At 37.8% G+C, this 14607-nt stretch overlaps 1 protein-coding gene and 1 pseudogene across 1 annotated transcript in view; both read right to left on the reverse strand.

Moving 5' to 3' along the window:
* Positions 1–396: 396 nt before the first annotated feature.
* The window catches only part of FBXL17 (F-box and leucine rich repeat protein 17), a gene marked incomplete at its 5' end in the record, with an annotated part of 449450 nt that continues 435239 nt past the window's right edge, over positions 397–14607 (reverse strand). Inside the window, one exon of the mRNA XM_011365181.2 lies at positions 397–3238. Coding sequence (XP_011363483.1) covers positions 3098–3238 — 141 coding nt within the window. The remainder of the gene's footprint in view (positions 3239–14607) is intronic.
* LOC111743055 lies at positions 12040–12158 on the reverse strand (annotated as a pseudogene).

A 14607-nucleotide genomic window follows, 5' to 3' on the forward strand; every position in this document is an offset into this window, starting at 1 on the left:
GATATATTTCACGGCTATTGCTAATTTTCAAGAGCAGCTCCTTGCTACAACATGAGCAACTAGAGGATAGGCTCTTTAAATGCCCAGTGCCTGGCATGTTTTTTTTTTAACTCAATAAGTATATTTATTTACTTTTGAAAACTTGAAAACATGGCTAAATAAATGACTGTTTCGGGAATGGGATTTGAAACAAACCACTTGTTTAAACCCTAGAAGTTTATGTTATCTCAGTAATCAAACCAAATTAGAATCTCCTGAACTGTCTTATTATTTTCAGTTAGTCAAACCTACGTAAAGTCCATAGTAAAAACAAAAGGACCCGGACTGCTCCATGCCTCACACCCAACGGGCATCAGGGAGGCCATTTATTCTCTGCAAAATAAATCAAAAGACACGAGGTTTTGTTTTTCTTTTATTGCAACCCATTGCAAGGTCAAAAGATTCACAGAAATAGAGAAACTACAAACTGGGTGAATTTCCTTTATCCACTCAAAAAGACGTTAAAGACAAAGGACCAGAATTTTCCACTACAGCAATGTATTTTATAGTCTTTATTCTGAAAATACTGCTGACATTTTGGAGAAGATAAAAAGCCCTGCAATAAACATGTTCACATATATTTATGACAGTCTAAGCAAAAAAAAGAAACTCTATATTGCCCAGAAAAATCATTTTAAGCCTCCTCGTAAAGCATCTAATGAGAACACATTCAACAACCATCATAAGATCACTCAGGGTAATGCTTTTTCTGGTTGTTTTTTGAGATTAATGCTTTGAGGCTAGATATGATATTTCTACAGATTTCTACAAAAACACCAAAGCAGTTTTCCAGGTTATGTTGCATCAGGCTTTCTGGATTAGCCAACAACTTAAAGAATTAAGTGCAAGTCCCCTCCCACCACCCACCCCAAGCTGAAGCATGTTATAGTGCTGTACTTTAGATTCAAACAACGCAACATTAAACAAAAATCAATTATACACTTCTGAAACCATTTGACAACCAAACTGTAACACTCCAAAGATTATTACAACTTTGAACTGAAATGGCACCATCTATATCATCAATGGCTCTTCCTTCTTTTGTCTTTTTTAACTATTTAAAATATAGTGTGACATATATAAAAATTAAAATTTTGCTTATTCACTCAAGCTACTATTACTATACATACTGTCTTATAAATTAGTTTTGGATTAAAAACCAGTTAAAATATTATGATTTAAGATAGTTTTTCAATGGAGGGGAAATGAATATGAAAATGATATAGTTTGATATGTAAGAACTACAATTTATTAATAGTAAACAGCTTTTTTTCTTACACAAATTTTATTCCCTTCAAGTTAAATTAGTAACCCATTTAGTGATTTAAAAAAAAAAAAATACCCTTGGTGGTTACTTACTAGATTTCCCTAACTGGGATTAAAAGCAAAAAAAGATGCCACAGCAGAAACATGTTGACATAACAAAAGAAAGAGTTGTTTACACTTTTTGGAGTCATTATGAGTAAGTGAATGGCATTTGAATGTAAAGCTATTTCTTGTTTCTTATGGCTAGTCTCATTTTAGCAATGTGGTTTAACAACTCAAACTTTAGTATCACCGTTAAAGACCAAAGAACAGCTATGTCCACTTTGGGGAAGAATAAATAGCAAAACTCCCAAGTCAGGGTTTTGTACCTAGCTCTACTGGGAAAGATAATCACTCTTTAGTGTAAAAAGGCTCCCTGCTGTCTTGATTATAAATCTGGACACAGGAAAGGTTAGTTGAGCCTGAGTCCCTAATATGAATTAATTGTAAAGATGTGTGAAATCAAAACTTATATTCATTTACTGATAGATATTTTCTTAACTGAAAGGTGTCAATCTTTAAACAAAGAAATGCTTATTTCTGACAAGTGTAAACAGAATCTTAATGAAAAGATTTTATAATATTTCTTCTTAACTCATACATTAACCAGCAATAGACTTTTGCAGTAGCATAAGAACTATTCAAAAAATAACATGCATATATCCAAAAAACCTGTTCTAAAGCCCAAAGCAAAGCAAAGCAAAAAAAAAAAAAAAAAGATTGTCTACTTACATCTCACTCATTAATCTTCTATTGTGACTCCCCCCAAATCTCAGAAATATAATTTCATAATTACCCAAATTAACAAAAATAATTAAGTGATCTGTAGATTTTTAAAAAATAACTTCACACCATTAATTACATTGGTGGCTTTAATGTGGATAATGCTAAAATTAGCTCAAAATATCATTAAAATATATCCAGACCAGTTACTATGCATGAAATAAAAGCTAACATAATGTTAACATAAAACCCAACTAAAAAATGTATTACTCAACAGAATGCATTTGTAGAATAATGAATAATTAACTTCTGTGAGCTGGCCAGAGGAGTTCAGATTGCTGCCTCCACAGAAAAATTTTACAAAAGGCTTTATCTTCTCTAGTCCCTAAGTTGCCTACCAGATAGCAAGCTGGCCACCTGTGGCTGGCACGCTCTCTCAGTGGCCTGGAGGAAGGCCCCTCTGTCAGAAAATGATCTAGAAAGAAACTGCCCTGATATGCATATGCGGGCACAGGTGCATGCATATGAGAGAGTGTGAGAACCTATATGTGTACATGGACTTGAAATTTCGAAAAGGTTTCCAGGCTTCTAATTAGTGTAACCTCACCTATGTTCTGGTTGTCATCAGTAGACATGCACAATTCTATCACCAGAAAAGAAGGCAATAGCCTTCATTTTGGGGTATCATCAAGTGGCAGTAATTAGGAGCTCGAAATAATATATTTGATTTTTTTTGACTCCATGGTAGGAACAGAACATCTTTCTAGAGAAATAAGCCTTCGAACTGAAAACTAAAAGGTTTCCGGCTTTCACAATCTTTAATTTTTAAGAAAAAACCCAGCTCACCTGAGAATAAATAGCAATTGCGCTTATGCTGTGCAGTATGCAAACGAGACACAAATATACACACTTGGGTACACACATAGACATGTGACAGTTAAAACCTTTCCAGGAGACCACCCACCCCAAATCTACAATTCCTTTCTGCCCTGCTGAGTGATCCAAGTGGATCTAAGCCTGGGCAGGAGTGTTAGGAGGAGGCGGCAGACATGTTGGGGGTCCAGCCCATCTGATAGGCTCTCTCCAAGGTCCTCTTGCAGTCCTGCAGGACGGTGCTGAAGGTGATGTGAGGGTACTGCTGCACCAGCTGTTCCACCGTCACTTCATTGACCTGTAACCGAAGAAGAGCCACCGTCATGCACAGGGACCACTGAAACGGCCAGCTGCCCACGCCCACTGGCATGACGCTAATGGCGCTAAGAACCCCCTCCCCCCATTCCTTCTCTGCAGTGTTTAGTGAAAAGAGCTGTGTCCCTTTTTGTCTGAACTCCCTGGTTTCCTATGTACTACATTTTCCCTTACTGACTTTTTAAAAGACATATGATATCAAGAAATCAACTGTGTTTTCTAGAAGCATAAGTGACAGTGACTTGCTGAGATCCTAATAGTGTCCATTGAAAATCTAGTGCTTGGGAGGTAAGGCTGCAGTAAGATAGCATTTGAATGTGCATTTGACTTAGTCATCAACCTGACAGAGTTTTTAGGACAAAATTGTAGATTGGTGGAGAGGATACACAAGATTCTAGATGGAAGTGTTGGGAGAAAATGTTGATTTTTCTTCCCTTTAAATGTTAAGGTATTGCAAACTTCAAGACTCTTTGTGAAAAGTGCTGAAATGTGAGGAATCAATAATTAAAACATACATGGTTGGCAGGTCAGGGATGGCCCCACTAGACCTTAACCATCAAAGATACCACCTTGATTCTTGATTAGACAAGGCAATCAGACAGGCCTAATTAAAACTAACACCTTTACAATTGCTGTGCTGTGAAGGGATTAATTTGTCAATTATTTTAAAGCTGATTGCAGTTCATATCACAGAAGTAGACAGCTTCCTTCATCCTTTAGATAAATAAATGATTAACCTAAGAACCACAACTTTTAGGTAGCTTTATTTAAAATCTTTATTGAACATCTGGGCATTTTCAAATACATCAATATTTCATTTATACTAAGTAAGCTGGTCTGAAAGAAAGTACTTGTGAAACACATTTTTGTGCTCCCTCTCCATGTCTGTCCATTATTGAAAAAGATCAGGACCACCAGGAAAAGTCTTAAACAGCATCAAACCCTTGCTGTTTGCTTTGAAAGCCTGCTTAGAAATATGACGACTATGACATTCAGTCATCTGCACTATTCTAAAATAATATGGAGTTTTCTGGGTGATTTGGAACACTATGTTACATACAATGTATTTTTTTTTTTTTAAATTGAGAGTTGGTATTTCAATATTGTATTGAGGATAATCTTTGTCAGAATATCTCCCTATTCAAGACTTGCTTGTATTTAAATCAATGTTTATTCCAAATTCAACCAAGCCATACGATTAAATCTTTCTATAATGTAGATATGATATATAACATTTTGTTTTCAAAAATGAGAAAATAATTTTGAGTAAAAAAGAAAAACTGATATATAAATTAGATTTGAGAATATCAAGAGTTTTAAGCAACATAATTTTTTATTTTTTAAATTTAAATTTATGTTCTAAGTCTTGCTTACGTTGAGGCAGTTTATAATAGTACACTTAGAATGTCATATATCATTGAGCCCTGTATATCTCTCTAGCATATTTTTGATACTATCCAGTCACCCAACCTAATTTCACATTATCAGGCTGTCCAAATTCTGTCTGGCCTCAAGTCCTATGCACATGCTGTTCTCTTTACCTGGAATACTTTTTAATGCACTTCCTCCTTAAAACCATCTTCTCATGCCTACTTTCCATTCATTTAAAAAAAATTAAATTAAAGTATATGGTTGGCATACAATATTATATTAGTTTCAGGTGTATAACACAGTGATTTGACATTTATATACTTTATGATGTGATCACCTTAAGTCTACTAGCCATCTGTTACTATACAGAGTTATCACAATTTTATTGATTATATTCTCCTTCACTTATTTTGTAATCTTTTTTTAAAAAAAATAAATTTATTTATTTAAATTAGTTTCAAGTATACAGTACATTAGTTAGACATCTATAATGTTCATAAAACAATCCTCCCTATTGCTCCCTCCCTCCTCTGGCCCTCCACGTAGTCATCATATTAATGCTAACTACATTCCCTCTTCCATGGTCCCCAAGCCCGTGCCCGACTATCAACTACTAATTTGTACTTCTTTAAGACTTCACCCCTTTCTCCCAGCCTCCCAATCCCCCTCCCCTCTGTCCATCACCAAATTGTTCACTATATTTGTGAGTCTGTTTTTGATGAGTTTGTTCATTTTGTTCCTTTGATACCGCATATAAGTGAAATCATATGGTATCTATCTTTCTCTGTCTGACTTATTTCAGTCAGCATAATAACCTCTAGGTCCATCCATGCCATTGCAATGGTAGGATTTCATTTTTTTTAATGGCTGAGTAATACTCCATTGTATATATGAACCATAATTTCTTTATCCAATTGCCTGCCGATAGGCATTTAAGTTGCTTCCATATCTTGGTTATTGTTTCCCTTCACCTTTTTAACCCTACTCATTCTTGAGTTCCTAAATTCCATGTCATTTCCCCTGGTAATTCTGATCACTGCCCTATCCCCACTCCGCTCCCTTAAATTAGGTAAGGCTTCTAGGTAAATCACTCTTCCAATATTGCCTACTTTTCTTGCATAGTACTTATAAAGTTAGTTTATGATCGCTTTGCTCTAACGTAAGATCCATAAAAGCCACGATCATTTTTTATATCCATGAGCCAGGCCCAGTTATCAGTGAATAAATGATAAGACGATAACAAACTACAAATAAAACATAGAAACCCAAGAGCAAGGCAAAGCCAGACACTAATGTACTAACCACAAAGACCAACAATTTCCTGAGGAACCCACATTCAGTTCAGGAATTCCCTTCTTCAGGAAGCCTTCCCTAAGCAAGTCTAGCTCGCCACCCCTTCTCTGCGCACCCATGGTTGGCACCCTGCAAGGTTTGTCTTTTATTTAAGCACTTTCATATTGCACTGCAATCATCTCTTTACTTGCCTCTCTCTTCTACCTGAATAAAAGCCTCTGCTTTTATTTTTAAGGCTATTGAGCTGTGCACAAAAAAGAGAAGAAACATGGCAACCGTGGTTCATACCACAGACTTTAGAGTCAGCCGAAAATGGCTTTGAATCCTGGTTTCACTTTACTCCTTTAAGATTTGGATTTCTCAACTGTAAAAACAGGATAAAAGTAATTATATCATAAGACTGTTATAAAGGATTAAAAGCAATGATATGCCTAACACTGTGACTAAAAAAGGTCCCCAAATGGTAGCTCTTATTATTACAGTAGGCACGGTTGTCAAATGTATGAGTTAATTAACAACATGTTAAGGCGACCAATTCTCTACAGTGATGCTCAGTATTTTTCTACTCCTGAGATATTTCAGAAATAAACCTTTATAATGTAAGTTATAACTTTCAAAATAAAATAATCACAGAGCAAGAAGTAACCTTTAATTTCTGCTTCATATACAAGAATCAATTTTATCTTAATGCTCTCTGGAGGAGATTCCAGAACTTTCTTTAATAACACGCTCCAGGCTTTCAATGATCCATTCTCTGGAAATCCTCCCTTTTCTTTACCTGATGTTCCCCATGCAACAGTTAGGTTACCTTCTTCCCTCCTAACAAACCCAGAAGGATGTAGATCTCACTAAGGGAGAGCTGAAGTCACTTGGTCAGAGAGAACCCTCAGAAAACCTGTACCACATTATGAAGGAAGTAAACATGCTCCAAGACACTTAACATGCAAGGAACAACTAACTAAAAATAGATGAAACAAAGTATGGAGAAGGGAAAACATAAAGATGGGGACGTCTTCCACAGTACATCTTTTCTAAACCACTCAAGAGCCTGTACAAAGTTTTACACCTAGGGTTAATAGGCAATTTGCTTTGGAGGTCCAATTTTGAAAAAAGAAAATATCTCCATCTGATAACTATTTTGCAGGAAGAAATACAATTCATCTTATGCAAACTTGATACACGAAGGTATGGATTTATGAAGTATGTAAATAAGAGAATAATTGTTTACTTTAGTAAAGGCTTTCATGGTAGGGTTAACTTATTTTGTCAGCTCTCTTAATGTGTTTTATATATCCTTTTATTTATCAAAATTCAATTTTCCTATTTCTCTTATATAAAGATAAGCTACACCTATACTTGAAAATATAGACTGTGTTAATTCTCTGGCTTTCATAGGTTATGGGCAAGAATAGACAGTACTTTGGCTTTGTACTGCTGTAGGAAACATGGTACTGGTAATCCTCTGTGGATATAAGGTGTCTTCGAAGCAATCTTTTTTGCTAACCGTACTCTGTAAATTCTAGAAAACAAAACAGTGGGGGAAATTCAAGTATTCCATTTTAGAGCTTTGTTGGGTAGAAGTTATTCAAGGAAATACATGTGCTCCCACTAGGGAAAGTTCTTTCTTTTACTTATAGTGCCCCTGGCTATATATTGTGACAAGTTTTATACTAAAGTCATTTACTCAGAAGTACAAATTATGCTCATCCCTTTGTATAGACTCTATAAGTGTTTTGGTGCCTTAGAGAAGGAGTTCGGCGTAAGACATCGGGAGGGTCCACGTCATTTTAAATCATTACGCCTACATACGAATTTTGCCGACATTTTGTCATACACAACTCCATTTGCACGAATAAAAAGAACTGTTCTCTGTTCCAACTCATAAAATGTATGTAATATAAAAAAACATTAAAGATGAATTTTAAAAAATTTCCCCATGATCCCCAGTTTTCTGTATGCAATTTCTTTTCCTCTTGCTAAAAACTATCAATGGCAACTCCTATACTACACATGAGATTTGAAAAATGCACTGTATCTTCCTAAAGAAATATGCAGCGGTATCATTTGAAGAAATTACTCTGATTAAAGGGAGAAAAGCATGTACCATGGGTTTTTTTTTTTTTAAATATAAGAAAGATTGGATTTTATAGTTCTCTCCAAAGACTGTATAACCATAATTTACTTTTTCAAAATTATTATAAGTCTTTTTAAGATAGTAGCAATTTGTCTGGTATTTTAATCTATTTTGAGTTAACATGTATTAGCACTTTTTGAAAATGTGAGCAAATCGCTGTGTTAATTAAGGTAAATCACACCATAGTTTCATTCTATTATTGCTGCTATTATGGAAGGATGAGTAGAGCACCTTCAGAATTTTCGAGATTCAGTTGAACTAATTTATCTAAGACCATCACACCGTTTCTTTACCTCCATATGAAAAGTTTCCCCAGAAGGTTCCAGATAAGTGTAAGCCTAAGCCCGAATTATCTCCTTGATGATACCTATTGTTCAAAAAAACAATTTCTGATAAAATTTGCTGAAGAAACCATTTATATTAAGCGATTCTTATTTCTTCTTTGACTCGTGTTTTAAAATAGGACATGTTTCTTGTTGGGGGTAAATATTTGACACGTGAGTCTATTAAAACCACACAGGAATATAATACAGGCACATCTCGTTCTACTGTGCTTCACTTTATTGAGCTTCACAGATGTTGTGTTTTTTTTACAAATTGAAGGCAAGACCCTCCACCAGCAAAAGATTACAACTTGCTTTATTGTGATACTCACTTTATTACAGTGGTCTGGAACTAAACCTGCAGTTTCTCTGAGGTATGCCTATAAACCACTAAAAATCGCTAATTTTTTTTTTTTTTTTTTGATGGAGGGAGAAAGCATCCATGCAAAAAGTGAACACTAATTAAAATACCAACAACAATAAAATGTATTACATTATACTTAGACCATAAGTTCCCTGACAAGAAGGAGTACTGTAGTCATCTCTTTGTTTTCAGCCTTATACACACTATCTGGCATATTCTTGTCCCTTAGAATATAAGCCCATGAGACAAGAGTTTTGGTCGTTTCTGTTTGCCACCAAACCCCTAGTGTCTAGAAAATGCCTAGTGGTGAGTGAATAATCAATACTTGTTGGCTAAATTAATATAGCAGTTGTTTAAATGAGTACGTACTGAGTAAATAAACAGTACTGCATCAGAGACTGTGAAGGAAAGCTCACCTTGTTCCCAGACTGTCCCAGCTAGAGTGGTAGCAGTCTCTAAAGTCTTGACATTATGGCAGCTCCAAACTCCTTTCATCCTTTGGATTCTTTGTGCTACTGTCCCTTCCATCTGATATCACCAGGTCAGATGAAAGAGTTCCAGATACACCTTTCCTGGGTTTCCAACAATTTTGTACAGGAGACCAAAGCAGCTCATGATGGTGACTCAGCAATTTTTGCTGGGTCATGTGGCTGTCAGGCAATACTCAGGAAATGACTAGGCTAGACTTCAGATTAATTGATGGCACCTTTCCTTATTGGAGATCAATGATTAGTACATCAGCGGGGTAATACTGAGAAACATGCTAATGGCCACTGGACATGAGCTGGTTTCCAAAACCTTGCAAAAGCCCACATGGTACAGAAGATTTAGCATTTTAGCTTGCAGCATCAGCAGCCTGCTCAGGGTGGCAGGCCCAGGAGGGCCCCAGAGAAGACTTTGAAATTTTGTGACATTTCAGGTCCCTTCTGATGTCACAGTTACTTAGTAGCACAGGAGAAGTTGTGGACAGATCTGAATCAAATCAATGTTATTCTTATTTTTTGGGCTTCAGGAATTCCACAAACCTTCACTGCTACCTGGGTGCAAATTGAAATCTGAGGGCCTTTTTGTTGTTATTGCTGTTGATTTCATTGTCGCCGTGGTGTTTGACATTTGTTGCCCCAGGGAGCATGTTGATAACACTGCAACAGGATGGTATAGTCTCAGAGGAGGAAAAGTTCTCCAACCAAACTTGCCCTGTGCTCCTCACTGAGAAACACTGTGCTCATCAGTATCAGGCTCTCATGTGGCAGGGGATAAATCAAACATATTTTTTTTCTCTTCAGCATGGCTTATTTTGGTGAAATACTTGAAAATAATTTGTTAATTTTTCATCCAAATGGCTAATAAGGCAAAATGAAAGTATGTCCATATTCCACCGAGAATGGAGGAGGAAGGAAAGGGAAAAAATATTTAATAAGCATCTACTATTTTCCAGGCATCTAAGCATTAACAACCCTTATTACAGATGAACTGTGGCTCAGATAGAATTAGTATTTCACACCGGGTCACACAGCTTCACTGACATTCATTTTCCAGCTAGCATTAAGAAAAATGATTGCAGTTTACATATAAATACATTTCAAAGTCCTTTACAATCTCTTTAACATAGCTGCTTGGTGAGAAAAGAAACTACAGTGGACCTCACTTGGCCTACAGAACATTCTGTCATGGAGCTGTGGAAACATGATGGAGCTGTAAGACTAACCAGGGGCCTTTTGGCCAACTGCTCCATGCCATGAACTGCATTGCTTCCTCTCTTCTCCCCACCCATCAAAACGTTTTTCTGCGTCCCAAACGTAAGGTGGCTGACAGACATGGTCCCCACACTCTTAGAGCAGGGAAAATGAACAATGAAACCAGCAACAGCAAATCCTAAGGAGTGCTTTCTAGGGGAAGTGCAGGTTCTGTGGACGGGAGAACTTAGTGTGCACCTGATCTTCTCCAGGAGGGTTGGAAAGGGCTTCCCAAAAGAAGTGACACTTAAGTGGTGTCACTTCTGAAAGACAAAGAGGCATGGGCCCGTGTACCACATGCACTAAATATACACATATTTTTAGGGATGAAAGGAAACCGGCTCATAAGCCAGAATAAAACAATTAATCTGTCCTTTACCTTGAAAGCCAATGTTTCTCCAGCTCATCTAACACACTCAAGTGTACAACTAAAGTAAGGTCTTTTTTCAAATAGCACTTCTCTGTGGAGGTCTGTGGGTTGGTAAAGAAAATGGATGCCCTTATCTGCAGGTGGGAAAAGCAGGGAGCCCACAGTATGTCTGTGAAGGTGTCACAAATAGCACACTCAGCTCCTACCTCCTAATTCAGGGCTCTTGCCCTCACTGCTGGTCTGTCATTCTTCACAGGCTCCCTGGGCAATGTCACTCACTGCTAACAGCCCCAGAGGCTGACTCCTGGCGGCCCAGAGGCAGAGTGCTGTCTCTCAGGCAATATGCCTCCAGAGTCTGCTTCTCTCTGCTTTCCTCTGCTCTCTGTGAAGCTGCACTGGCTATCTGTGAAACCTGGCATTCACCAGGTGCCAGTAAAAGTCATCCCGGACAATGCGTATTCAAATGAGATCCAACTGCTCTTTCAGCAAGTGCCCACTGGCCCCAAGATGGGCACCTATTAAAATGGGTAAAATAAGGGTAATGTGGATTTGAGCAATACCTCAAATTTGTATGTAAATGAGATGAGTTATCTAAATGCACTTTAAAATATTTAAATAGGACACTAAAAAAAAAAAAACATAAAAGAGCAGACAATACATTGATTTTTCTTTCTAGAACCTTGCTGAGCCAATAGCATGCACCGGCTCTCTGCAGGCCTAGGTAGATTCTTATGATTCTTTTTACCTCCCTTTGTGGCAAGACTTCTCACGTCCATGTCTAGATGTCATGCCATATCCTGGTGATGTTTCTCTATGGTTAGAGCTCTGAGGTCTGAGACACCAGGAATTTGGCACCACTTTTACAATCTCTCACCTCACCTCTTTCTCCTTCTCTTTCGTGGCAAGGCTAAGCTTGCTAGCAGTCTGGAGGAGGATAAAGCAGTAACTCAACAGGCATGAACGGGCTGCAGGCAGAGCCCACAATGAGGGGAAAGGGTCTTCTCTAGCTCGGTGTGGGCCATGAAAATGATTCTAGGTGTGAGCTAGATTGCCTTAGCTGCTCGTTTTTTCTTTATTCTGCAGGAAATTTCTCATTCCCTTCTTTTCCTCTTCCTTTCTCAGTCATATCCAGGATACCCAGGTCTTTCTCCATGAACCCATATTGAATCATATGTAACAATTTTTTTTTTTTAAGCCAACAGCACCCGGTATTTCCAGGAGGTCTCCCATCCAAGTACTAACCAGGCTTGACCCTGCTTAGCTTCCGAGATCAGACGAGATCAGGCACGTTCAGGGTGGCATGGCCGTAGACTCATATAACAAATTTCGATACATGTTTATTGATGTGGGATGAATTAAACTGTGTTTGCAACTGAGAATACAAACAAAAACACAGTGGTTCTCAGCCCAAGTGCTCATTAGAATCACTTGGGGAATCTTAAAAATCCCAATGCCCAGGCCAGATCCCAGACAAACCATATCCGAATCTTGGAGGAGTGGGACCCAGACAGACATCAGTGCTTTTGAAAGCTCCTAGGAGATTCTCAGATGCAGCTCAGGTTGAGACCTGCTGGTCTAAAGCTTCCAGCTGACAAGCCTCTAGAGTATGCAGATGATTTCTGCACTTGGGAATCTGAAGGCAAAATCTGAACTAAGATTGCCGAAAGAAAACGAGTGCTCATCCGCATGCTGTGCTGCCTTCCACATTGAGCTCCGAGTCAGGGGATCTCTGGAGAAAAGAGACTTACTCCTACAGCTTATTAGTCCATCTTCTCCCCCCCAAAATATTAATCACTTACTGAAATAAAAGGTATATTCTTTGAATATGGTAAAAACAGACTAGTTTCTTCTCCTTCAGCATTGGTCTCAGATTTCTAGTTGGACGTAGCTAAAGGAGACCACTAATTGACCTTCCCAACAGCTCACGGAAGGAAAAATCTCCCTAAACGCAGTTCTCATATGCACTTATTGCTTCCTCAAGGGGCCACCCTGAGGCAGGAGGAGAGGTCTCACCATGATTAAGTACTTATTATAAATTTGAGAAAAGTTGATTATCTTACTGGAGCCTAACTACGGGCGTCAGTTGATTACAGGTCATCCACACGAAATAATATGCCTCATGCATAAACTTCATACTCATAGTCTGAGGCCTTTAAGGATATATTTTTTTAATATTGAAATAAGAAATATTACTCTTGGGAGGCAAAACACTCATCTAAAAATCTCAAAACACGGAAAGAGATAGATACTGAGGATGCAATGAACCTGACAGGGGCTGGCTCATAAATTCAGTCAACTTTGTCAAATGTAGTCATTCCATTTCAGAATCTGCAATGATTGGAAGTGCTATGCTCTGTCAATATCACAACAGGCCTGGCTTCATGCTGTCTCTTTTTCATGAAATGTGGGTTGCCTGTTAACACCAGCACTGCTTCTATTCACTTGAATTAGAATAGTGAGAAAGCAGCAAAGGACCAGGGAGGATGGGGATCACAAAAATGCCTGCAGTGTTAAGTGAGAATTGGGGCTCACCAACCCGAAGCCTCTAATTAGAGATTAGTGTGAATGGAGTCTGATAACCAGACTGCCAGAGAGAAAAATTAGTGACATTTTCATTTCCTGTTTCACCAAGCAATCCTCCACCAAGAAGAATGTTTCAAGCCAAGTGTAAGCTCTGGGTGGTCAGCCTTGCATAGGCCATTCCGAGGCTACAAACTGATAGCCATGGAATTGACCCGTCCTGCAAATCTTTGCTTTTTTTTTTTTTTTTATTTACAAGTGCGGTGCAGATGAAAGCCAAAAAAGACATGTGTGAGACACAAGGATGGAGAATGCCATTTGGGGAGTTGTCTGTAGTGCTCTAAATGTTTCAGCAAAAGATCGACTATTTGAGAAAAGCTGGGCCCTAATAAGATAATTAATGTAGTCACTGAGTGGTAAGTACAATGTATTTATGGAAACACATCTGGGTGTTTCTAAATTCAACTCGCAAAATTAAGCCGAAAAACACAATTGAGGGAGAAAACTCTCAGAACTAAAAAAATGTGCTTTCTCTTGTGCTTAATGGCTTTCTTGATTTCAGTTTTTATTTTCTTACTGATATAAAGCCTAGGGCAGTGGTAATTACCAGTGGACGCCTGATGAAAAAACTTCTTCCTAAAACTGCAGACTCTATCAGGTAGATTTTATGGATTTGACTTGTTTCCCAAAACAAATTCATTATCAGAAAAAATTTGTTCTGCATGAAAGTGATCTGTAAATCTGTAGATTAAAAAGAAAAACCCTAAAAACAAGTAATATTTTTGGTTTTTAAAAGAGAGACTACGTAAATCAAAGCATTTTGGAGTTAGCTTCTGAAGGGTGGTAAGTCCAACCACATATCAGCTGCTTAAACTCTGTGACTATCTTGAACCCCAGGAGCTTTCAACTACACTCAGAATTCCCCAGTTACATGAAACTGAAATTAAATCCAAGGTGTCATCTTTCTTAATCAGTTATTTATTCCCCTTTGTCTAAGTACTTATTATAATCTAACACATTAATAAGAGGCAATGGGATCTGATGTTTTCAAACTTGCTTTTAACTGTACAATACTTCTGCAAACCAAAATATTAAGTAAATAAATAAACCAAATAAAATAAATAAAACAATAAAAACGGAGTTGCTCTGGTTGATGTTAGGTGCAAGGAGCAGGCACCCTGCCCTCCTAGCCACAGGCTCTGAGGAACCTCTTTGGAATCTTGGGGCTACGCAGAATGCAG

Source organism: Pteropus vampyrus, unplaced genomic scaffold (assembly GCF_000151845.1).
Source record: "Pteropus vampyrus isolate Shadow unplaced genomic scaffold, Pvam_2.0 Scaffold106, whole genome shotgun sequence".
NCBI lineage: Eukaryota > Metazoa > Chordata > Mammalia > Chiroptera > Pteropodidae > Pteropus > Pteropus vampyrus.